Here is a 26,723-nt window from a genome sequence, read left to right as displayed (position 1 = left end):
GGGGTGGAGACGGTCACACGCAGTACCTTACGGACAGAGACTAAAAGCAGACTGTTAAGATTTGGCAAAAACAGTGCAGTTAGCATTACCTCATCTTTTCACATTTTGCCAGGTAATTATGGCGGTGGCTAAGCATTTAAAGTTGCCTGAGATACAGTTTGACTCATTGGAAATGGCAAAAATTCAGTTACAAATTAAACAATTGGAACATGAGAAAGAATTAAGCAGCTTGAATACGAAAGAGAGGAAAAAGAGAGAGGGAGGAAAAAGAAAAGGAGAGAGAAGAAAGGAGAAAAGAAAGAATAGCCCAAGCAGAACAAAAAGAAAGAGAAAGGCAAATACAGATCAGGGGATAGTGATGAGGACTGTCAAGAGGATACAGCAGGATTTGGATCGTTTGGAGACTTGGGCGGAGAGATGGCAGATGGAGTTTAATCCGGAAAAATGTGAGGTAATGCATTTTGGAAGGTCTAATGCAGGTAGGGAATATACAGTGAATGGCAGAACTCTAAACAGTATTGAAAGTCAGAGAGGTCTAGGTGTACAGGTCTACAGGTCACTAAAAGGGGCAACACAGGTGGAGAAGGTAGTCAAGAAGGCATACAGCATGCTTGCCTTCATTGGCCGGGGCATTGAGTATAAGAATTGGCAAGTGATGTTGCAGCTGTATAGAACCTTAGTTGGGCCACACTTGGAGTATAGTGTTCAATTCTGGTCGCCACACTACCAGAAAGATGTGGAGGATTTAGAGAGGGTGCAGAAGAGATTTATCAGGATGTTGCCTGGTATGGAGGGCATTAGCTATGAGGAGTGGTTGAATAAACTCGGTTTGTTCTAACTGGAACAACGGAGGTTGAGGGGCGACCTGATAGAGGTCTACAAAATTATGAGGGGCATAGACAGAGTGGATCGTCAGAGGCTTTTCCCCAGGGTAGAGGGGTCAATTACTAGGGGGCATAGGTTTAAGATGCGAGGGGCAAGGTTTAGAGTAGATGTACGAGGCAAGTTTTTTTACACAGAGGGTAGTGGGTGCCTGGAACTCGCTGCCAGAGGAGGTGGTGGAAGCAGGGACGACAGTGACATTGAAGGGACATCTTGATAAATACACGAATACGATGGGAATAGAGGGATATGGACCCAGGAAGTGTAGAAGATTGTAGTTCAGTCAGGCAGCATGGTCGGCATGGGCTTGGAGGGCCGAAGGGCCTGTTCCTGTGCTGTACATTTCTTTGTTCTTTGAAAAGATAAAGAGAGAGAGTTTGAATTTCAGAAAATGGCCATGAAACATGACAGCCAACTCAAATTGGCAGACGTAAGGGGAAACATACATTTGGCTGCTAGTAATGAGGATAGTGAGAAAGAGCGTCAAAGTCAAAGGCTTGGGGGGACTTCCGGTGGCGCCCTCGAGGAGGCAGGTCGCAGGTCGGATCGCTCCCGCCCGAGATGGGCAAACGGACCTTTGTTTACGGACTTTTTAGGTACCTGGCAGCCTGAATCGGTGGAGGAGACGACAGGGAAGAGGCTTTCTTCCCGGGGTATGGGCGGCTGGACCAAAAGCGGTCGAGTGGAGCGGCAAGGATCGAAGCGGGAGCAGCGGGGAACCCAGGCCGGGCGGCCAAGCATGGCGGACGGCGGGGACCGAGGAGCGGAGGCTCACTGGCCAAGGGAGGAGCAGATGGAGTTTTTCAAGAACTGCTTCGCCGAGCTGAGGAGGGACACGCTGGACCCGATGAGAGCGGTGATGGACCGAATGGTCGAGACACAGGCGGCCCAAGGGAAGGCGCTCAGGGAGGTCGAGGCGAAGCTCTCCAGTCAGGAGGGCATGATAACGGAGCTGGAGCACGAGGTGGAGGAGCTGAACGCCCGTCAGAGAAGGATGCAGGAGCAGCTTGAAGAGCTGGGGAACAGAGCCAGGAGGCAGAATTTAAGAATCGTTGGCCTCCCCGAGGGCTGCGAGGGGTCGGATGTGGGCGCATACGTGACGGGTATGCTTGAGGCGCTGATGGGACCGGAGGCCTTCCCTCGACCCCTGGAGTTGGATGGGGCACATAGAGCCCCCGCAAGGAAGCCCAGGATGGGCGACCGACCGAGGGCCTTGGTGGTCCGCTTTCACCGGCTTGCTGACAGGGAACGTGTGCTGCGATGGGCCAAGGTGGAGGGGAGCAGCAGATGGGAGAACTGCGAGGTGCGCATTTACCAGGACTTGGGACCGGAGCTGGCCAAGAGGCGTGCAGGATTCATCAAGGTAAAGGCAGCCCTCTACAAAAAGGAGGTGAGGTTTGGAATGCTATATCCTGCAAAGCTTTGGGTTACGTTTGAGGAACTCCACTACTACTTTGAGACACCAGAACAGGTTTGGACCTTTATTAAAGACAAGAAGCTGGACTTGAACTAATGGGCACTGAGTTCTTTCAGTGCTGTACAGTGGCGGCGGCCTGTTAACTTAAAGTTGCTCTGACTAGGACTTTTACTAAGAAAAAGAAGCTGGACTGGAACTAAAGGACTCGGGGCTTTCAGACATTTTGTGTGGCGGCGGTTTGTTAAACTATCCTGTACTGTAATGTTTTATCTAAGATTGTTTTCAGCCTGGACAGAGAGTGGGGGTTGGAGGGCGCACTGTTTAGGGTCCTTTGGGGGGATCGCAATGGGGGGGGGGGGGGGGCCTGTGCTTGGTACCTTCTGGTGCGAGATCGGGGCCTCTGATGGGGGGATGGGCTAGGGGCTAGTCACGGGACTTGAAAGGGCTTGGTGGGATACAATTAGGTTAATTGGTCCCTGGTGGGTGGGGGGAGGGCCTGAGCGCTGGGACGGGAGACAGGTAGGCGCCAAGGGCAGGGGTCAGTGTGACTAGCGTAGGTCAGGGGGCACCAGGGAGATCGGAGGGGGGGCGGGGCGAGCTAGGGCCAAGCGCAGGGCTGACCTGGCAGGCCAGGCCTGGGGGAGTAGGGGAGACCAGGCGGGGGGGGGGGGGGAGAAGAGGGTTAGGGCCACGTTAGCTTAGTGTAGTGGAATACGTGTGGCATGGGTAAACAGAGCTGGCAGGGAAAGTGCCGTATGGAAGGATTTTTGGTTTCAACATTTATTAACATGTTTATTCTTTCCCACTGTTCGTTTTCACTATGTTAAGGCTCTTTGCACAGGGCCATTTATCGCTTTGTAACTGTAACAAATTTGTGTTAAATAAAAAACTTCAAAAAAAAAGTCAAAGGCTTGGTGGGGATCTATTTAAATATGTCCAAGCATTGCCAAGGTTTGACGAGGAAGTGGAAGTCTTTTTCATTTCATTTGAGAAGATGGCTAAACAAATAAAATGGCCACAGGACATGTGGGTACTACTGATTCAAACAAAGCTGATAGGTAGGGCTAGTGAAGTGTTTGCATCACTACCGGAGGAGGTATCTGGGACCTATGAGGAGGTGAAAAAAATCCATCTTAGATGCATATGAACCAGTGCCTGAAGCCTGCAGACAAAGGTTTCGAAACTTAAGGAAAGAATTTGGTCAAACATACATGGAGTTTGAAAGGCTCAATCAGAGTAATTTGATAGGTGGATAAGGGCTTTGAAAATAGACCAAACCTATGAAGCTCTGAGAAATTATGTTTTTGGAGGAGTTTAAAAATTCAATTCCTGATGTAGTGAGGACTCATGTGGAAGAACAGAGGTTAAAACTGCGAGATTAGCAGCAAAAATGGCAGATGATTATGAATTAGTTCATAAATCAAAGCTTGGTTTCCAACATCAGTTTCAGCCTGTGAGGGATAGAAACTGGGGACATGAGAAATACTCAAGTGGTAAAAGTAAAGGTGATCTGATGGGAGATAATAAGGAGTGTACCTCAGATTAAAAATGAAATCCAGGAGGGTGGAAGAGATATGAAAAGTTTCAAATGTTTTATACTAGGCCATGTAAAGTCACAGTGTTGGTGGTTGAAGAAAAGCACTGGGAAAGTTGATATGGTAAAACAGGATAAGACAGTGGGGTTTGTTGAAGTGGTAAAGGAAAGCCCAAGTGAAGCGAAGGAGGTGCAAAAGATTGAACAGCCTGATCAAGAGGTGATTGATACGAAGGTGCCAGATCACGTTCAAGAATTTACTTGTGTGGATAAAGTTTACTCATGTGTATCAGGAGGAGCAGGTAAAGAAGTCACAATTTTAAGAGATATGGGAGCTAGTCAATCTGTAATGGCAAGAGATGAGGAGTTATGTAGTTTTGGAAGAATGTTGCTAGAAAAGGTGAGGAATTCAGGGTGAAAGGAGTAGTGTTCCATTATATAAAGCAAAGTTAGAAAGTCCAGTGAAGAGTGGTGTAGTGGTAGTAGGCGTAATAGAGAAACTATCTTGTCCAAAAATACAGTTTATCTTGGGTAATGATATAACTGGAACGCAGGTGGGAGTGATGCCGATTGTGGTTGAAAAGCCAGTGGAAAATTAGACAACTGAAGTGTTGAAGGGCGAATATCCTGGGATTTTTCCGGATTGTGTAGTAACAAGGTCTCAAAGTCACAGGTTAAGACAAGAGGAGAAAATCAAGTGTGAAGTTGAAGTGCAATTATCAGAAATGATTTTTGATCAGATGGTTGGAAAAAACAGGTAGAGGATGAAGCGGATATTTTCAGTTCAGGAAAATTGGTGGAGTTACAACAAAAAGATGTAGAAATAAAATGGATGTATCAGAAAGCATAAACGGAAGAGGAATCTGTCTGTATACCAGAATGATATTACCGTAAAAGTGATGTCTTGATGAGAAAATGGAGGCGGATGAAAAGTGGGCAGATGTTCACCAAGTAGTATTGCCAGTAGGGTATCGAAAGGAGGTGTTGCGAGTTGCACATGAGGTACCAGTGAGAGGTCATTTGGGAATAAGGAAAACTCAAGCTAAAATACAAAAACATTTTTATTGGCCTGGACTACATATAGATGTAGTTAAATTTTGTCAGTCATGCCACACATGTCAAGTGATAGGGAAACCTCAAGCAGTGATAAAACCAGCGCCCTTAATACCCATTCCAGCATTTGAGGAACCTTTAATACGGGTCCTAATTGATTGCGCAGGACCGCTTCCTAAAACGAAAAGTGGGAATCAATATCTTTTGACTATAATGGAAGTGTCTACTAGGTTTCCAGAGGCCATTCCAGTACGTAATATTACAGCTAAAAAGATTATGGAGTTACTTCAATTCTTTACTAGATATGGACTACCCACAGAAATACAATCGGATCAAGGATCAAATTTTACCAAGTTATTGAAAGAAGTTATGGACAGCTTAGGAATAAAACAATTTATATCAACTGCGTACCACCCAGAATCGCAGGCAGCGTTTGAAAGGTGGCATCAGACGTTAAAGACAATGTTGAGGGCTTATTGTCAAGGTTATCCAGAGGATTGGGATAAAGGAATTCCATTTGTACTGTTTGCAATTAGGGATGCAGCTAATGAGTCAATCAAATTTTGCCCTTTTGAACTAATTTTTGGTCATGAGGTAAGAGGACCATTTAAATTGATTAAGGAAAAATTTGCGAGTGAGAAATTAGAAATTACATTATTGGATTACGTGTCAAATTTTAGGGAACGATTAAATAGAGCAGGTGAATTGACTAGACAACATTTAAAAATTCCACAAAATGTGATGAAACGGGTAGAGGACAAGAAATCCAAAGTTCATAGTTTTGCCAGTAGAGATAAAGTTTTAGTATTGTTACCAGTGGAAGGTGAACCTTTAAAAGCAAGGTTTTGTGGACCTTATCAGATTGAAAGGAAATTAAGTGAGGTGAATTATGTGGTAAAAACACCAGATAGAAGGAAGAATCACCGAGTGTGTCATGTGAATATGCTTAAAAGGTACTTTGAAAGGGAAGGGGAGAAAGAGGAGGTTTTAATGATTCTAACTCAAAGTGACGACCCAAATCCAGATGACTATGAATTTGACATACCTCAAATTAAATTGGAAAACGAGGATGTTCTTAAAAATTTGAATAAATTGTTGAGTTACCTTCCAGACGAAAAACGGACTGACCTGAAAGAGTTATTGGTATCACGTGGGCATAAATTGGGAAGTACTAAAATGGCTATACATGATGCAGATGGGGGAAATGCTGTTCCAATCAAACATCCACACAGACTTAACCCTTTAAAATTGGCACAAGGAGTTAACAAGGAGATTGAGAGTATGCTTAAAAATGGCATAATTGAAGTGGGTTGTAGCCAATGGAGCTCACCCACAGTGATGGTACCTAAACCAGACAGTACCCAACAGTTGTGTGTGGACTATAGAAAGGTTAATGCAGTTACAAGAACGGACTCTTATCCTATCCCACGTTTGGAGGATTGCATTGAGAACGTGGGACAATCAACTTTTATTTCAAAACTGGATTTACTTAAAGGTTACTGGCGGGTACCTTTATCCGAAAGGGCAAAGGAGATTTCAGCTTTTGTGACTCCAGATGGTATATACCAATTCAAAGTTATAGCATTTGGCATTAAAAACGCCCCAGCCACATTTCAACGGTTAACTAACAAAGTCGTTTCAGGATTACCCAATTGTGCGGTATACATTGACAATCTGGTAATTTTCAGCCAGACATGGAAAGAACATTTAAAACATCTGATGGAGATATTCGATCAACTTCAGGAGGCGGCTTTAGTGATAAACCTAGCCAAAAGTGAATTTGGAAAAGCCCAAGTCACTTTCCTTGGCCATACAATCGGACAGGGTCGAATGGTCACACGGGATGTGAAAACAACAGTTATTGAGGAGTTTTCAATACCCTCGAGACAAAGGGAAATAATGCAACTTCTTGGCATGAGTGGATTTGATCGAAAATTCATGCAAATGTTTTGTGGCGTGATTGCTCCACTGATGGACTTGCTGAAGAAATGTCGAAAATGTCAATGGACAGCGGACTTTCAACTGTCTGAAAGCTGTAATAACCAATGATCCTGTGTTGGAGAATTATAAGGGAACCTGTGATCAGATTGAACTAAAGTACCTGACTTTAAAGAGAAATGCCGAGGCGTAGAGAAATGGATGGATCGTGCAGAGACCTTCTTGTTCAAAAAGACTGTCAATTAAGAAGTATTCCAGTTGGAGGAAAAACAAAAAATGGACTATCTTGTTGTACCTGTTGGCGTGTTGTTTTTTTTTTTAAACAAAAAATTATATTTACTGTGTGCATTTCTTAAAGGAAAGTGAAAAGGTGGAAAATGGAACCATCTTGAAGGCAATGGTTTATTTTTGTTTCTTGGGGTAGGTGTCATGTGAGAGTACCTTTAAGAAATGGGTGTTTATTACTGCAGTGATGTCAGAGAGTGGGTGGAGCTGGCCTGGCTGTCAGCTTTTTACTTTCGTTTTAGGCTGTTTGCTGCAGGGTGTGTTTTAGTATCGTTTTCAGGGCTGGATAGCTACAGTCACAGCAAGAAGGTGTCTAAGAGTCTCTCTCTGTAATATAAAGAATGTAAATCGATCCTTTGGTGTTTTAAAACTAATAAGTGCTCTTAGTAGTGACTTCAACCTGATGTGCTTCTGCTGAAAGTTTTTTTTTTAAAGTCTTCTGGATGTTAAAAGGCCAGCTTAAGAATTACTTAGTGTTGTATTCATTGGGGGTTGTATTTGAATTAATGGTTGCTAAGATGTTCAGTTTATGTTTTAAAAGGGTTAACTTGAGTTCACAGAATAAACATTGTTTTGCTTTAAAAAATACTTTTCCATTTCTGCTCTGTCACACCTGTAGAGTGGGCCGTGTGCTCCCCATAGCACAATCTATTAAAAGTTGTGGGTCAGGTGAACTCCATGATACACTTTGGGGTTCTCTAAACCCTGGCCCATAACAAAACACAATACAATCCGAATTCCCGCTATTCCCTTACCCCAAAAATATCTTTACGGACATATAAATGAGCGAAGAATTATTATCAGCTTGACACAAAAGGTTCTCAAGGGTCGCACGGTCTCAATTTTCTTCCAGTAAATTCTAGGGCATTGACGTGATGCTTCTCATTCAACTTGTATCTCTCCCTGAAGCACTCTGAACATGCTGTTTATTCAACTGTAGAGCAGATAAGTTAGCTCCTTAAACCCAATCTTCCTCTGCTAAACTGATCACTTTACTGAGTCTTATAACTGATTAATCAGTTAACTACTGTTCTGCTCGCCTTACAATTTTTCTTCTGCAAGCTTAAAATCCCTGGCTTCTCTAACACACACATTGAACACCCCTTCTCTCAATATCCTATTTGTAATGATATATATATTGACTGGGCTGTAAAGAGTCAACAAATTAATGATAATGCTTCTTACCACAAGAGGGGACCACAGAATAGTCATATATATATATATATATATATCATGTGACTTCAGGGAATTTGGAAGTCACGAGTTAGGAAAGAGCTGGGTAAGATAGTGAGACATGAGAGAGAAAGAGCAGTTCTACTTGAGAAAGTTTGCTAGTTAGAAATAGCATAGTTTAATAGAGAAACATTCTACTTTAGGAATGTGATCAAATCTTAGTAGTGTAATAAATTTATAGTTTTGTTCGTTAACAAAGCTTTGTGTTCCTTATGCAACACTACACATTTGAGCCATCCAGGTAAAGCAAAATAGAGAACACAACACTGTTCTTTCTGTCTGTGCATTTCTGAATCACTGTTACTCGGCAACAATAAGGTTTTTCTGCTGTGTGTTTTTTTTCCCCAGAATCGCTGAAATTCCAGCCCCTTTTAACCCATCTCTAACTTCAAGGTTTGTAAGACCTTATTATCAAGGTTCATTAACAAAACCTAAATTAAACCAAAGCCTCTGCGAACATCCCCACTTTTGTGTTTTGTGAAATCACATCAATTGAATTGAACTGACTGAAGATTGGCATCTGTGATGTTGGGAAACCCAGGAGTCTGAGAAGAATCACCAGCCCTGCGCGTTTGGTGTTCCCAGCCCGTAAAATTGTCGTCTTCTCTTTATCTGTTTCGCTCTCTAGTCCTATGCCCTCCCTTTCTCTTCTCCCCCTCCCCCCCCCAGATTCATCATGCCCTTTGCCTTTCTTAGCTCGTCTTCTCCTCCGCATTGTCTAGCCTTCCAGTCATCCTGTTTTGTTCTTCACTCTCAGTTCCACTGTTCTCTTTCTCCCTTATCTATTCATGTGATCTGTTCATCTTTGTCTCACCTTTTCAATACCCTCGCTTTCCCTTCTGCTCAACTGTTTTACATACTACATTGTTACAATACAGAAACAGGCAAGTGTTTCACTCTTGCCTTTGCACTGATGTGTTGCGCTCCCCCATAATTGAGGACGCAGATATTTGTGGAGCCTCCTCCTCCAGCTAGTCGTTTCATGATCACACAGTGGTGGAGCAGATTTGATGGGTCAAATGGTCTACTCCTGTTTCTACATGCGGTATTTGAAAACCAAAATGCAATCAGAGCTCACAGAATTATTACTGTGCATAAGGGGCCATTTGGCCTATGGTGTCTGCTCCTTCCTTTACTCCGTACACCTGCACATTTCTATTCAAGTAATAATCTAATGTTCTCTTAAATGCGTCGATTGAACTGGTTTCCATCACACTTCCAGGCCCAAACCACTCGCTCTATGGAAACGTTTTCTCACATCACATGTGCTTCTTTCACAAATCAATTTAAATCTGTGTCCGCTCGGTCTCAGTCCTTTTACGAGCAGAACAGTTGCTCCATCTCTAGCCTGTCCAGCTCCCTCTTGATTTTGAACATCTCATCATATCTCTTCTCCGCATTCTCTCTGAAGAGAACAGTCCCAACCTCTCCAATCTATCCTCATAACTTAAGTTTCTCAACCTTGGAACCATCTTCTTACACACCTCTCTCCAATGTGTTCACATCCTTCCTCTGGTGTGGCCCAGAACCGTACACAATATTCCAACAGAGGTCCATCTAGTGTCTTGTAGAAATTCAACATAACCTCCTTGCTCTTTGCACTCTTTGCCCTATTAATACAGCCCAGAATACTACATGCTTTATTAACTGCTTTCTCAACCTGTCCTGCCACCTTCAATGATCTATGCGCAAATGCACCCAGGTAAAGGATACTCAATCTGTAGTGAAAAAAATAGCACTGGAGAAATTAATGGGACTCAAAGCAGATAAATTCCCAGACCTGATTATTATCTACTTGCCAGAGTGTTGAAAGAGATGGCTGAAGAGATAGTAGGTACATTGGTGATCATCTTTCAAAACTCTACAGACTGGAAGGTGGCAAATGTAACCCAGTTAGTTAATAGACAAGGGAAAGAGACAATGGGGAACTACAGACCTGTTAGCTTGACATAAGTGGCAGGGGAAAGGCTAGAATCTATAATAAATGATGTAATAACAGGACACTGAGAAAATAGTAGTAGAACTTGGCTGAGTCAACATGAACTTATGAAAGGAAAATCATGTTTAACACCTGTTGGGAGTTTTTTGGCGGGGGAACTCATGGAGGGATATGTTTGGATTTTCCGGAAGCTTTTGACAAGGTCCCACACAAGTGATTAGTAAACAAAAGAGCACATGGGATGGGCGGGGCAGGCAGAGAATATACTGGCATAGATTGAGAACTGGTTAATGGACAAAAACAGAGAGTAGGAATAAATGGATAATTTTCAGGTTGGCAGGCTGCAACGAATGAGGTACCGAAAGGATCAGTGCTTTGGTCCCAGCTATTCACAATCTATATCAATGAGACCATATCCTGGCGGCCGTCGGGGAACTCCACATAGGCATACTGGGGTTGGCGTGGAGCATGTGTACCCTGTCCACCAAGGGGTCCGCCTTGTGGAGACGGACATGCCTACGTAGAAGAACCGGTCCTGGAGCTGCGAGCCAAGTCGGGAGCGACACCCCGGATGTGGACTTCCGTGTCCGGGTGGATGAAGCTTTCGGTGCTCCCGGGGTCCATTAGGCAAGAGGTCGCGTGGCCGTTGATTTCCACTGTCGTCGAAGCGGTGGCCAGGTTGTGAGGACGGGACTGGTCCAGTGTCCTAGAGGCAAGCTGCGGGTGGTCGTCCGAGGATTCAGATGGGGAGCGTCGGCAACCCGGATCCAGCGTTCCATTCCCGTGGTGGAGACAAAATGGCAACGATCAGAGGACCTGTTGAGGAGAAGATGGCGGCTCCCATGCAGCGCGTGGTGTAGGGCGGGGCAAGATGGCGGCATCCATGGAGCGCATGTTGCGGGGGCGGAGCAAGATGGCGGCGCCCATGGTGCCCACGTTGTGGGGCGGGGCAAGATGGCGGCGCCCACAGGCCGCACGTGGACCTGGGGGGGAGAAGATGGCGACGCCCACTGGTCACACGTGACCCCGGAAGCAGAAGATGGCGGTGCCCATTGTGCAATCGGCTAGGGGAAGGGGGCGATTGCGGGCATGATAACGGCGACTGCGCGGGCCTGGCACACCGCCGCAAAGTGGCCCTTCTTACCGCAGGATTTGCAAGTGGCGGCGCGGGCTGGGCAGCGCTGGCGGGGGTGCTTCTGCTGGCCGCAGAAGTAGCAGCTGGGACCCCCAGGGTGCGTGGTGTGGCGGGCGGCGCAGGCATATTGAGTAGGAGGCGCCCCAGCCGGGGGGGGGGGGGGGGGGGGGGGGGGGGCTCGTTTGCAGGGTCCAGGAGGGATAGGAGAGGTGGGCCACGCGGCGAGCGGGGTCAGATTGGACGTTGCGAGATGCGACCATCATGGAGAGCGCTAAAGCTTTCATCTCCGCTAGGTCGAGCGTGGCCCCTTCCAGCAGTCATTGTCGGATGGGGTCCGACGCAATCCCCGTCACGAATGCGTCATGCATGAGGAGATTGGAATGTTCAGTGGGCTTGACGGCCTGACAGTCACAGTCCCGTACGAGTGGGCTAAGAGCCCGCCAGAAGTCTTCGATCGATTCACCAGGTAGTTGTATGCGAGTGGCGAGTACGTGCCTTGCGAAGAGTGTGTTTGTCTTCTGAACGTAGTTCTCTTTAAGGAGTGCCATTGCTTCCGCGTAACTCAGGGCGTCCTGGATCAACGGAAACACGCAGGAGCTCAACCTGGCGTATAGAACTTGGATCTTCTGAGCTTCCATCGGCTGGGGCGCCTCCTACTCAAAACAAGCCAGCCAGTGATTAAAGTCCTTTCTGGCGTCTGGCTAGTGCGGATCCAGCTGCAGGCGATCTGGTTTGATCCTGATGCCCATAATGTAGAAAAATCTGACTGTAATAAATTGATGCACGATCAATTGCATGAAAGACTCAGATTGGTACAACTGTGGCTTCCTGCTGCAGCTGGCGAAAATGGCTGATCAGGAGGAGGTCATGCATATTTATATGGCTCCTTGTGGGCGGAGCTAGCCGCCAGGGGCTACCGGCGAACCTATAGTGCAGGTCCTACCTTACATCCCCTAATACAGGTGCACACAGTGGATCACCACAGGCCTTTATTACAAGAGGATTTGAGTATAAAAATAAAGATGTCTTACTGCAGTTTATAGAGCCTGGTGAGACAGCACCTGGAGTATTGTGTGCACTTTTAGTTTCCTTACCCAAGGAGGAGTGTACTTGCCAAGGAGGTAGCGCAACCAAAGTTCACTGGATTAATTTGTGGGAAGGAAGGGTTGTCCTAGAAGGAAAGGTCATTAGACTGGGCCTTTATGCTCTGGAGTTTAGAAGAATGAAAGGCGATCTCACTCAACATTAAAAATTCTTACAGGGCTTGACAGGGTAGATGCAGGAAGGACGTGCCAGTGACATCTAATGGTCCAGGGACGCAAGTCCAAATCCAGAGCTGCTGAGGAATTTAAATTCAATTAATTAAATAAATAAAACAAATATGGAATTTTTAAAAAGTTAGCCTTAGTAATGGTGACCATGAAACTTCTGATTGACATTAAAACCTATATGAGAAAATGCTGGAAAATCTCAGCAGGTCTGGCAGCATGTGTAGGGAGAGAAGAGAGCTAACTTTGCGAGTCCAGGTGACCCGTTATCACAGTCTTGGTCTCCTTGGTCATCTGGACTCGAAACATTAGCTCTTTTCTCTCCCTACAGATGCTGCCAGACCTGCTGAGATTTTCCAGCATTTTCTCTTTGGTTTCAGATTCCAGTATCCGGAGTAATTTGCTTTTCTCTTAAACCTATATGGTTCATTAGTGTCTTTTAGGGAAAAAAAAAATCTGTCAACGCTACCCTTTCTGGTCTATATGTGCTTCCATCCCCAGTCACATGGTTGATTCTTAACTGTCCTCTGAAATGGCCTAGCAAGCAAGCAACTCAGTTATATTCGAGAAGGCTGTTCACCACCATCGTCTCTTGGGAAATCAGGCACGGGTAATAAATGCTGGCTTTGTCTTAAGAGTTCACATACCACGAATGAAAAATAACTGGAGCAGGTCAGTGCTATAAATTCATTATGTTGGGGTAGCTCAAAAAAATGAGGAACACCTTCCCCATCTTGGATATATAGAAGGGAAGAATGAATAACCGTCAAGTATCAAAATCAACAAAATAGCTCAGCAAAGACAAGTGGGAGATAAGAACTCCACTGCATGCGAGAGGATGGGGTGGTACACAGTACAGAAAAAAGGCCCTTTGGATGATACATAGATGACATTCTGCAATCAAACAGGCAGGATATGTTTTTGAGGTTGTAACAGAAAATGTCAATCTCTGCATAACTTGCACAGATATTTTAATCATCACTTCATTTCAGCTTTGCTGCGCAATAAACCTAATTCTCCATCACCGAATCAGATTTATTCTCAGGATTGATTACTAAACAACAGTGCAAGAAATATCAAATGCATTCCAGCACTGCAGAAAATTAACTGCAAATTTATGGTAACACTTCCCATCTATGTTAGCCCTAATCTTGATCTTGTTGCTTTTTCCGCTTCATAACTGCATCCAACCCTAACCTTGCACAGTAAACAAATATACAACTGCCCCAGAGCTGTTCTTGTCATATGATCATAGACCATAGAATTTACAGTGCAGAAGGAGGCCATTCAGCCCATTGAGTCTGCACCGGTTCTTGGAAAGAGCACCCTACCCAAGGTCAACAACTCCACCCTATCCCCATAACCCAGTAACCCCACCCAACACTAAGGGCAATTTTGGACACTAAGGGCAATTTATCATGGCCAATCCACCTAACCTACACATCTTTGGACTGTGGGAGGAAACCGGAGCACCCGGAGGAAACCCACGCACACACGGGGAGGATGTGCAGACTCCGCACAGACAGTGACCCAAGCCAGAATCGAACCTGGGACCCTGGAGCTATGAAGCAATTGTGCTATCCACAATGCTACCGTGCTGCGGAACATAATCAGAGTCTTCATCTTCCTACATAAAACAAATATGGCAGGTGGTCAATTTTTGGCAGACTGGGACTGATAGGAGTTTTGTTTTGGCAACTTTCAAGGACAGATAGAATCTCTTATATGCAAAATTGAAGAGAGAGTGGCTTGCAAACGTGTTGCAGATTGGGCAACAACAATGCAGCCATCTGCAAACTGTAGATCATTATATTTATGGTGGTTAGTTTAGTTTTGACAGAGGCGACTGAGGCCAAAGAGCTTTGCATCCAGAGGAGTATTTAGTACACCAGAGGGCAGTTGATCTTTGATGAAGAGAACAGCCACCGTCAGGTAGATTGTTAATAGTATGAGGACTACCAGACAGCTTAGCTCGACATCAGTCCGGATTTTGAAGGTGACTGTTACATATCTTCCAGTCAAAGATAATTGCAGGCATATCATCATGAAGTATTTGTAGGATTGTGATGAAGTTTCAACATCCAAATCTCTGGAGCACAATCCACAGAGTCTCGTGATTTACGAAGTAAATTTTTGTCAGGCCGATGAATGACACAGTTCTCAAAAATTTCCTTGGATTTGTCTGGCAACAAAAACCGCTTCAAAGGTTCTCCTGGATGCTCGAAAGCTTCAATGTGGCATTAGGAGGATTTTCAGCCAGCGGATCACTCTGAAGCTCTCCTTGAAGCACAGCAGCATTGAAATTGGGAGGAGCTTGTTACCAATTGATCAAAATGGCAGCACGGTAGCATGGTGGTTAGCATAAATGCTTCACAGCTCCAGGGTCCCAGGTTCAGTTCCCGGCTGGGTCACTGTCTGTGCGGAGTCTGCACGTCCTCCCCGTGTGTGCGTGGGTTTCCTCCGGGTGCTCCGGTTTCCTCCCACAGTCCAAAGATGTGCGGGTTAGGTGGATTGGCCATGCTAAATTGCCCGTAGTGTCCTAAAAAAGTAAGGTTAAGGGGGAGGGTTGGGTTTCGGGTATAGGGTCGATACGTGGGTTTGAGTAGGGTGATCGTTGCTCGGCACAACATCGAGGGCCGAAGGGCCTGTTCTGTGCTGTACTGTTCTATGTTCTAACTTGCCCATCATACTGCTTCATACTTTTGAATCCAAAGCCTTAATAATGAGGAAGCGTTGGGGTAGAGAAGCAAATTGTACGATCTAAATCGCACTAACCTCATTGGGAACATGGGAAATGTCCCAAGATCTGTGGGTTGAGAATCAGCCTGTTCAATCACATGAAGACCCATGACAAAAACATGTGACACTGAAAAGATCTAATCTTCAATGGTATAATTGCTGCTGCCAATGTTCAACATAAAACTTCTATCATGTGTGATGCTGTGGTCTGTACTGAGCAGATCGCAGTCATAACATTCAAGTAAAGCTATTGTGTAATTCAGTAAAAGAAACAGCTCTAACAATTAAGTTATAGCAAATCTAGAATGTAGTTATGGCAAATCTAGTGTGTATGTACTATACAACATCCAAAAGAGTAAATTTGTATTTTGACTTCATTCTCTTCCATTACAATGCTACCCCATGCAAATAGTTAAATGAGGTTGTTTTGTAACATGGTTAACCAAATACACTTTACATTTATGCAATGCACAACGTAGCAGCTTGCACAAAAACTGGTCAAGCAGGGCAGCACGGTGGCGCAGTTGGTTAGCCATGCTGCCTCACGGCGCCGAGGTCCCAGGTTCGATCCCGGCTCTGGGTCACTGTCCGTGTGGAGTTTGCACATTCTCCCCGTGTTTGCATGGTTTTCACCCCCACAACCCAAAAATATGCATGGTAGATGAATTGGCCACGCTAAAATTGCCCCCTAATTCGAAAAAATGAATTAGGTACTCTACATTTTTTTTAAAAACTGGTCAAGCTTGTTACATAAACAATTCCTAACAGGTATAATAATTAAATCAGGTATTTTGAAAAACTGAATTTGTTTTGAGTTTAGTAAAATCGTAGGGCTGATAGCTCCAGATATATTGCTTTCACTTACATGGTAGCAGACCCAGTTAAGCTGTATTAAAAAATAGTTTTCAAATAGTTGACCGTTCAAAATTTCAATCATGGTTGCATTAAAACCTGCTGCAGAGTGTCAATGAATTTTGTAATTCCGATTAGTATTGAATGTTAAGCATTTTAACCATTAGGATAGGATGCTACAAAATTAAACAACTTACCGTTTTGGACTGAAGGTCTATTAGCTTCTTGACTCTGAACCGTTTAACTGAGAAATGGCAAGAAAGTGCAACATAAAAATGGTGGCATTTATTTAAACAAAATAAAAATAAAATGTCAATCGGTCTTAAATCAGAGGCTCACAATTAAAAAGAAATTACAAGGGAATTCAGGGCTTATGCCAGCACCTGAATATAGAAATTACACATTGCATTAGATTTACTTTCCACCAGGGCTGAACTCAACTTCCAAGTTTCCACTTTTAATCAGGAGAATTATACGTCAAACAGCACAACAATTTAGCAATCTTTCAATAGGCGTAATAGCCAAAATGAAATGAAAAGAAAATGAAAACCAACTAATTAGGATGCACAATGAGGCAACCAGGACTGAAAGAGTACATTTTTCTTTCTCCCCCAACCTCTACTTCCACCTCTCATTGAAAGACAGATTTGTTTCATTCAGCAATCTTTTGAAGCTGACAACTCATCATAACTGCTGTCAGAAGAGTTGTAGGTTTTAAACAACAGCAAAGATCGATTTTTAAATCTTTTCACTAGGACATCGGTAGAAACAGAATTAATGGCTTGGATTATGGCTGCAATGATGACAAAACTATTAGCATTTGCCATCATTACAAATATAAAGCTGGCAGCAACACCTCACACCCACATAAATGCAATTAAAGAAATCCAAAAGAATTTGTCATTCATTTTCTGCTCCTCCACAGGATGCATTGATGAAGTTCCCACAGATGGAAACCATTTGAAATGATATGAACTCCCGCTTTTACACTAGTGGTCTCATGTAAGAATTCTTGAAAAAGATAATGCCTTGAGGAATGAGATACGATTGTGTGCCAAGTTTATAATTACTGAATAATCTCTCTGGCCCTGAGAAACTAATTTTATATTTGGGGAATATCAAATTTCTCCATTATGGTAAATATTCCAAATGTTTTTAAATATAATAAACTTGTTTTTGTTTAACGTTTATTATAATTCTACCGTAGTCATACGTGCATAATTAAGTCTTCATTTCAAACCGTGAAACCATAAGTGAAGGATAATTAGTGCATTTTACTTCCTGGTTTTCCATGTGAGCAATCTTTAATGTGATTGACTAATTAGGATGCACAATGTCATCATTGATGCTGGAGAACTCCTGTTGGTACCAGAATCAAACTAACTTTAGGAAAGGTGAAATCCATGCCACAGATCACTAGACATTTGCGCAAAGCTTCCTTCAAGGTAAGTCCAAGCATAATGACTTTTTTACTGGCTGAAAATCATGGTAAATATGGTCTAGAAGGACATATTGCCACAGAGAAACAAGAGTGGAAATCAACAGAGAGAGAATTCTCAATCAAAAATTTAAGCTATAACGGCATTACTTTAAATGCAAGTAAAAACTATGTTGATCCTAACATAGATGTATATTCAGAGTTTAGAACCTCCAAGACACAAAAGCCAGCTTGGTTTCCAAGCCATCCAAGGGTCTATGCTTGCCCCCATGTCTTTTTTACATACATAGTTAGCCAGTGGTGACATAATCCATGTCAATGATACTCAAATCTGCTCCTCAAACACCTCCTAGTTTCCAGTCCGCCATCAAGACACAGGTGAGTGGCAATTAGAACATAGAACAGTACAGCACAGAACAGGCCCTTCGGCCCTCAATGTTGTGCCGAGCCATGATCACCCTACTCAAACCCACGTATCCACCCTATACCCGTAACCCAACAACACCCCCCCCCCCCCAACCTTACTTTTATTAGGACACTACGGGCAATTTATCATGGCCAATCCACCTAACCTAATTCTCAGCACTCCCACCCTGTAAAGCACCATTTCCTGACTTTTCAGTATATTTGAACCATAAGGCTTAAACTTATGCCAATATTTCCTGCCTTTCCCCCTCCACCACCAAAAATTCACCAGTAATCAGACACAATCCTCTGGGACATCTTCCTCATTCACCTCCTACCATTCACAGCTGCGGCTTCAGTCATTTTGGCCTCAATGGTTTGGAATTCCCTGTTTAAACCACTGCATCTCCACCTCACCTCCTTCAAATGCACTTCTTTCACCACTTGTTTGGTCACCCTACCCAATATCTAACCCATTGGATTTTCTCTTTTTTTAAACTCTCCCCACGGTGAAGAACTTTGGGATATTTTTGTAGGTTAATGGTTTCTTTTATTAATGCATGTTATTGGTTTAACACAATGTGTCACCAAAATTGAATGCTACAAAATAGAATAAGCAACAAGTAGGTTGCAATAGGTTGCAGTTTAGTTTACATCCTGCACCTGCCATCAGCAAGGCTCCACTGGCAGTCTTCCAAAATCTGCTCCTCCCTTCTCAAGCTGCATAGCTATCAACCAAGATCAGATACAACTTGTTACATGGCTACGATGTTTGACCGCTGTTGTGTTATGTAACTTGGAACAACACAAACTGCCACCCCATGCAGCATCGAGTAAAAGATGCTCCAGACTTTGAAGCGAGTTAAATGTGTTTTCTTAATCTATTAGCACATTTCTCAATGAGTTCGATTCTCTGCTAATCTAAATGTAGTAACTCAGTCTAACTGAACCAGCCTTGCTCTAAACCACATGCTGGGGTGTGATGCTGAGGATACACCCTGTCTCATTCTGTAGATGTTGGTCTGTGTAAAGAGGTGGGGTGTGACTGCCTCATCCCTTTTATAGTGAGATACCACCCCCAAGTGTCCTGACTGCTCATAGGTCGTGTCCTATTCTATGTGTTCATTAGCTGCATGTTTGCACATCACGACAACCGCATCCATCCCATGTTATCAAGCTATGAATTGTAATGAGTTTTTAAAAAGTAATTTTCCATGGGATGTGGGTGTTACAGCACTTGCTTAATTACTCTTCAACTGAGTGGCTTGCTGGGTAATTTCAGAGGGCAGTTAAGAGTCAACATATTGCAGTGGGTCACATGGAGGCCAGACAAGGTAAGGACGATGGATTTCTTACCCTAAAAGGGGAAACAATGCTTTATATCATGGAATCCCTAGTGCAGGTCATTCAGCCCATTGGTTTTGGACCAACGTCCTGAAAGAGCACACCATTTAGGCTCACTCCACAACTCCACCTAACCTTTGGACACTCAGGGAAAATTTAGCATGGCGAATCCACCTACTTGCATATCTTCGGCTGTGGGAGGAAATCAGAAGGATCCGGACCAGAAACAGGGAGAATCTGCAAGCTCCACACAGAGTTACCCAAGGCCAGAATCGAACCCAGCACTGTGAGGCAGCAGCGCTAAACACTGTGCTACCGTGCAATTAGGCTGAATTGGGTAAGGAAATGTTACATCACGACTGAATTAATTGGCTGCAATCTCATACTGGAAACCCATTTTTAAACATAGTTAGTGAGTAATCTCTCGGAGTCATTGATACGCAAGAGTCACTACTACTTGATTCTAAAGATATTGACAGCCTTGATGATGTCTAATACACATCATTGCAAATCCCAATGACAAAAGTAAGTCTCCTTTCTTTTACATTTATCAGTTATCAGAAAATTAAAGAGAATATTGTTGCTGCTTTTGCTACTTACCATTTTCCTTTTTAGTTAGCAGGTATAATAGGTGGCATATATAAGGGCACTGGAAAGGGAAAGAAAATCTTGTCTGAATCATAGTTCAAAGATCGAAAGGCTGAAGGTAAATACTTCATGTGAATGATTTTCTGTTAAAAAAGCTGAGACTCGACAAGTTCTATTAGTTTCCTTGTGCATTGCTCGAGTAGCAGGTGGTAAGCAAATCTGTTTACCGGCAGTTTATTAATTTACAACTATTCAGCTGTGCAGCACATCTCAAAAAAAATTTAACATTTCCAAAAATGTTGAATGATTAATAGATTTTTTTAAAAAACAAATAGCATTGTAACTTGGTGTTTACAGCACAATTTACTTAATCACATCCTTGCATTTATTTAGAAGGATGAGTAGAGTTTACTCAAGTAATAAAATAAAGGATTCAATAAATTCAATAAGGGAACCTATTTCCACTGAAGGTTAACTCGAGAGTTAGAGGATGTTCTCTTGAAATTAGAACTGTACCATTTAGGAAATAAAGTAGGAAACACTTTCTCCACATAATGGATGGTGGAAATCTGGAACACAGTTCCACAAGGCTGTGAATGCTGGGTCTTTTGGAATTTCACTCGCTATTCCAATTTTTATTTTAATAAATTTAGAGTACCCAATTCATTTTTTCCAATTAAAGGGCAATTCAGCATGGCCATTCCACCTACCCTGCACATAGGTGAAACCTATGCAAACATGGGAAGAATGTGCAAACTCCACACGGACAGTGACCCAGAGCTGGGGTCGAACCTAGAACCTCAGCGCCGTGAGGCAGCAGTGCTAACCACTGCACCACCGTGCTGCCCAATAGCTATTCCAATTTTAAGAAAAGCTGAGCATCAAATTTAACTTTAGCCAATGATCAGGCTACAATCCTACACTTTCCATTGCACCCGAGTTACGCAATCTGGGACAATTTGCAGCATTTCTTACCAACTTGACATTCTGGATGTAGAAGAAAATGATGCCATACAATGAATTTAACTGCTTCTTTGACTCCAAAAGATCAAAAACGGTTAACAGCCATCTGATAAACAGCACCTGCAAAGCAGAGAAATCAATTTCCAATCAGACAGCGTTTAATTTGTGTCTACTGCATCCTGCCCCTAACCCTGTGCTTGGATTTGTATCATCCTTTTCCAAAAGTATGATTAATTTTGCATGTCAACAAAAGTAAGCCAACCTCTGTGCTGCTTCTGCCTACTCTTTTGCAGAAATATTGCAAATTAATTTGCAAAATTGAGTGCTCATCTTCTGCATACAAGTCTAGGTGTCCAAAACGTGTCCAAAGTTGAACAGAGTGATAACTGTGATGGGCCCAGGAGGGAAACCAAATTAACTACAAGACAACGAACAACGAAAGGTGGAAAGTCCTCTGCATCGCTACGTTCCATTCCTCATTCCAATTTGCCTTTGAAACCGGGCCATTTATATTTACAAATGTAGCTGAAGATGGTGAACCTTGTGCTTGCTATGAAGAATTTAAGGTTTAACAAACTGAAGAGCCAACACCAGAAATATTAATCGAGTCATTTATTTTCCATCATGTAAATTTCACCACAAAATGTAAATTATGTCAAGCTTCCACAAATATATTGTTTTACGAAAGTGCTGGGATAAAGTGCATGATTAATTATGAACTGTGAAAACTTTGTTTCTCAGATTCTGATGTGCAAATAAAAATAAATCAGGATTACATCATGCTCATTCTAATTATAATTGCTTTGAAGTTTCCCCCTCTGCCAGGTTCAATTCTGACTCCGTGCTGAGCCATTTGAGTTTATTACCAACTCCTTAATAGAATAGAACAGTACAGCACAGAACAGGCCCTTCGGCCCTCGATGTTGTGCCTAGCAATGATCACCCTACTCAAACCCATGTATCCACCCTACATTGTGCTATAGAAAATTAAAAACATGTTTGGAGTCCTATTGATCCTTGTTGGATATACATGCACGGCTGAAACTTCAGGTGAAGTGTGAATGAAAATTCAATGAATGCTCTCAGGAAATATATGAGGTTCCATCGTGAAAGTGAAATGAAATGAAAATCGCGTATTGTCACAAGATGGCTTCAAATGAAGATACTGTGAAAAGTCCCTAGTCGCCACATTCCGGCGCTTGTTCAGGGAGGCTGGTACAGGAATTGAACCGTGCTGCTGGCCCACCATGGTCTGCTTTCAAAGCCAGCAATTTAGCCCTGTGCTAAAGTGTACTCTGGTGTAGTTCTGGCATAGCTAATGCATACAGGCCCAAGTCCTGAAGCAGGCATTTCGACCCTTATTCAGCAACTCAAAGGGTTGAGAATTTTTGGAATTCATGAGGTGTGGATGCTCAGTCATGGAGTCATATTCATGACATAGGTCAATAAATTTTTAGATACATGGGAAATTAACAAACAGAAATATAGTACATGAAGATAGAGTTGCAATGGAACTTGTTGTTTGAGAAACCAGACTTGATGGGCCAAATAGCCTACTCGAGCTCCTGTTTTTTATATTTTTATCTAATTTTCTACTCTGACTAACCTGAACATTGATGGTAGGTTTTCTTGTACACATCCAAGAGATAGCATTTGTCACTGCACTTTCAGGGACCGTGGAGGCAGGAATAAGGCATTTTAAGAGACGTGTATTAAATCTGTCAACTGTGAATATTAACATACAAATCATTAGCAAAGCAATATTTTATTTTGGTTAGAAAGAGAAATTTATGAACAATAAAAATACAAATAATAATTCATTCCCCAAAAAGTAAACACGGCCTCCAGGCACTATTGTTGTTTTATTCCACCCCACCAACCGAAAGGCCCCAACTAGTTTGCAAATGTACACCTGTGCACAATGCCATACTTACTGTTACAGCCCTATTTGAGGATTTATGTGATAGTAGTAAATTAATACTTCAAAAAAATTGTTCTTTGCAAATAAAGAACTGGAGTGTGGCTGAAAAAAAAGCATGTTATCAAAGCTTTTTGTCTTGCACTCGTCAGGACAGCTTCACAAGATAAACCAATGATGAAGGCAACAACAATTTATGCTGCGTGAGAAGAGTGCTGACTGGTTCGCAAATGGACTCCAATTGGTAGAGGATTTGCCATGGAGAATGCAGTGAGCATATAACTGCCAAGCATTTCCACCCCCCAAATTCAAGCCAGACAAGTCAACTCTGACCATAGGTGCGAACCATGAACGGCTGTTCCTCAAAGATTTTGCTTGGTTGGAGACGGTGTAATTCGAGGACATGCTCTTTCTATCTGCAAAGGACAGGGCCATGTGCGAATATATATTGCTTCTAGCATGTCTGTGCCGAGCCTGCATGTTCTTCCCGTATCTGCGTGGATTTCCTCCAGGTGCTCCAGTTTCCTCCCACAAATCCCGAAGGAGGTGCTGTTAGGTAATTTGGACATTCTGAATTCTCCCTGTGTACCCGAACAGGCGCCGGAATTTGGCGACTAGGGGCATTTCACAGTAACTTCATCGCAGTGTTAATGTAAGCCTACTTGTGACAATAAAAATTATTAAAATTATAAATGAGCTACACTGTGAGCCTGACATAATCTTAAATTAGTTTTCAGTATAATTCTGAGTACAATAAGGATGGCTGAGCAAGTATTGTCCAATCGTGGAAACACATCTAACGTTGGGCACTAAGTTTCAAGTTCTGCAAGCCCGGACCTGTTGGCTATGGTCAGTACTTTGCCTGTTGTGAATAGCCAAAGGGATAGAACATAGAACATAGAACATAGAACGATACAGCGCAGTACAGGCCCTTCGGCCCTCGATGTTGCACCGACATGGAAAAAATCTAAAGGCCATCTAACCTACACTATGCCCTTATCATCCATATGCTTATCCAATAAACTTTTAAATGCCCCCAATGTTGGCGAGTTCACTACTGTTGCAGGTAGGGCATTCCACGGCCTCACCACTCTTTGCGTAAAAAACCCACCTCTGACCTCTGTCCTATATCTATTACCCCTCAATTTAAGGCTATGTCCCCTCGTGCTAGCCACCTCCATCCGCGGGAGAAGTCTCTCGCTGTCCACCCTATCTAACCCTCTGATCATTTTGTATGCCTCTATTAAGTCACCTCTTAACCTTCTTCTCTCTAACGAAAACAACCTCAAGTCCATCAGCCTTTCCTCATAAGATTTTCCCTCCATACCAGGCAACATCCTGGTAAATCTCCTCTGCACCCGTTCCAAAGCTTCCACGTCCTTCCTATAATGAGGCGACCAGAACTGTACGCAATACTCCAAATGCGGCCGTACTAGAGTTTTGTACAACTGCAACATGACCTCATGGCTCCGGAACTCAATCCCTCTACCAATAAAGGCCAACACACCATAGGCCTTCTTCACAACCCTATCAACCTGGGTGGCAACTTTCAGGGATCTATGTACATGGACACCGAGATCCCTCTGCTCATCCACACTACCAAGAATTTTACCATTAGCCAAATATTCCGCATTTCTGTTATTCTTTCCAAAGTGAATCACCTCACACTTCTCCACATTAAACTCCATTTGCCACCTCTCAGCCCAGCTCTGCAGCTTATCTATGTCCCTCTGTAACCTGCAACATCCTTCCGCACTGTCTACAACTCCACCGACTTTAGTGTCATCAGCAAATTTACTCACCCATCCTTCTGCGCCCTCCTCTAGGTCATTTATAAAAATGACAAACAGCAACGGCCCCAGAACAGATCCTTGTGGTACGCCACTCGTAACTGAACTCCATTCTGAACATTTCCCATCAACTACCACTCTCTGTCTTCTTTCAACTAGCCAATTTCTGATCCACATCTCTAAATCACCCTCAATCCCCAGCCTCCGTATTTTCTGCAATAGCCGACCGTGGGGAACCTTATCAAACGCTTTACTGAAATCCATATACACCACATCAACTGCTCTACCCTCGTCAACCTGTTCAGTCACCTTCTCAAAGAACTCGATAAGGTTTGTGAGGCATGACCTACCCTTCACAAAACCATGCTGACTGTCCCTAATCATATTATTCCTATCTAGGTGATTATAAATCGTATCTTTTATAATCCTCTCCAAGACTTTACCCACCACAGACGTTAGGCTCACCGGCCTATAGTTACCGGGGTTATCTCTACTCCCCTTCTTGAACAAAGGGACCACATTTGCTATCCTCCAGTCCTCTGGCACTATTCCTGTAGCCAACGATGACCTAAAAATCAAAGCCAAAGGCTCAGCAATCTCTTCCCTGGCTTCCCAGAGAATCCTAGGATAAATCCCATCCGGCCCCGGGGACTTATCTATTTTCACCTTGTCCAGAATTGCCAACACTTCTTCCCTACGCACCTCAATGCCATCTATTCTAATAGCCTGGGTCTCAGCATTCTCCTCCACAATATTATGTGCTGTTTAACATGATCAACCAGTGTTGCAACGCATGACCTGCATATCTGGCATATCACCGGCACCGAAATTCATGTACCACATTATTCATTTGCCATATAGGCAGAATGTCTTTTTGGCTTGATGGCAGCATCCTGTTAGTTGGAAATACCAACTGTGTTGCTCCTGCATAGTGTTCGACATGAGTGGGATTAATTTAAACAGCCCTGATTTCTCCACTCACTACTTGCCCATAAACAGAAAGGTGTTTTAGACTTCCCCCTTTATAAGTGGTTGCATATTTCCCAAATTCTTCAGTTTTTGAATGCAGGAAGGGTTTTACAATGTCCACCCTTTTGCATTCATACAACAGAAAGAGGTTCAGGGCAAAGAACACGATAAAAATAAGAATTCCAGTTTCCTACAAGTCCAGAATTCAGTAAGTGAATGTCCAAAGAAGGACCTTTCCAACATCTTTATCCAGCAAAATTTCTCGTCTTGGTCCTAGGAACTCAGTTGTAGATAGAGTCCATTGAAAATGCAAAGTATTCTTGTATCCTGGAAATTAACTCACCCGGCAGGAAAAATGCAGGGCTCTTTCTGGAGGTCAGGCTTTGCGGAGCGATAAGAGGTCAACGGCATGCTGCTAGCCTGGTGTGCAGTTCTTTTTGGAAGTTAAATCACAACGAGAGATAAAATTCAAAAACTGTATATTTAAAGGAATTCAAACAGCTAAGTTTGTCATTGACAGGGTGGCATCAGATTGAGATATTCATTTAACAAGGTCCCTTGTTAAAACTGATTGTTTTGAGCAGGTAACGCTGTAGTATCATTATCACAATGTTGGAGATGAGGTATCGCAAATTGCTCTGCCTTTCTTCATAGCTGACTGGTGCAGATTTTTTTCTGCTAACCATTTTGTTGGCTTGGCTAGAATGTAAATATAATGCCGGGGTGTTACATTCCAGGGGTTTGATGGGTTTAGTCTTCTGTCTATGTTTAAACTGCTCAGAAGCTTCCAGAACTACTATAAAGTGGTCAGCGGTGACCATTTTATTAGTCCAGCCATTTGTCAATTAAAAGAAAACAGTTCTACAAAGTAACTAGGTTAACGCACACAAACATTTGTTTCTCCTGTCCCCTGGATGGGACAATAGTAACAGCATGCAACGGTTTGCTTCACTGATTGCTCAAAGGATAATCCAAAGTAAACTGGTTACTTTACATTTTTTTGCACCAGACATCTCTTTTCATAAAACAGTCT

At 43.2% G+C, this 26,723-nt stretch overlaps 1 protein-coding gene across 5 annotated transcripts in view; it reads right to left on the bottom strand.

The window, feature by feature from the left end:
* LOC119951755 (ADP-ribosylation factor-like protein 6) overlaps nt 1-26,723 on the bottom strand; it is a 204,383-nt gene that overhangs the window by 79,895 nt on the left and 97,765 nt on the right. For 4 of the 5 annotated variants that reach the window (XM_038775083.1, XM_038775080.1, XM_038775082.1 and 1 more), the window contains 4 exons: nt 22,620-22,738; nt 21,026-21,133; nt 20,063-20,111; nt 16,473-16,519 (listed from right to left, as the gene is read on the bottom strand). In XM_038775083.1, the coding sequence (XP_038631011.1) occupies nt 16,473-16,519; nt 20,063-20,111; nt 21,026-21,133; nt 22,620-22,738 (323 nt within the window). The remainder of the gene's footprint in view (nt 1-16,472; nt 16,520-20,062; nt 20,112-21,025; nt 21,134-22,619; nt 22,739-26,723) is intronic. The other variant, XR_005457672.1, reaches the window with a different exon arrangement.

Source organism: Scyliorhinus canicula, chromosome 17 (genome assembly GCF_902713615.1).
Source record: "Scyliorhinus canicula chromosome 17, sScyCan1.1, whole genome shotgun sequence".
Lineage (NCBI taxonomy): Eukaryota > Metazoa > Chordata > Chondrichthyes > Carcharhiniformes > Scyliorhinidae > Scyliorhinus > Scyliorhinus canicula.
Note: the sequence above shows the minus strand (reverse complement) of the source record. Positions and strands in the feature narration are given on the sequence as shown.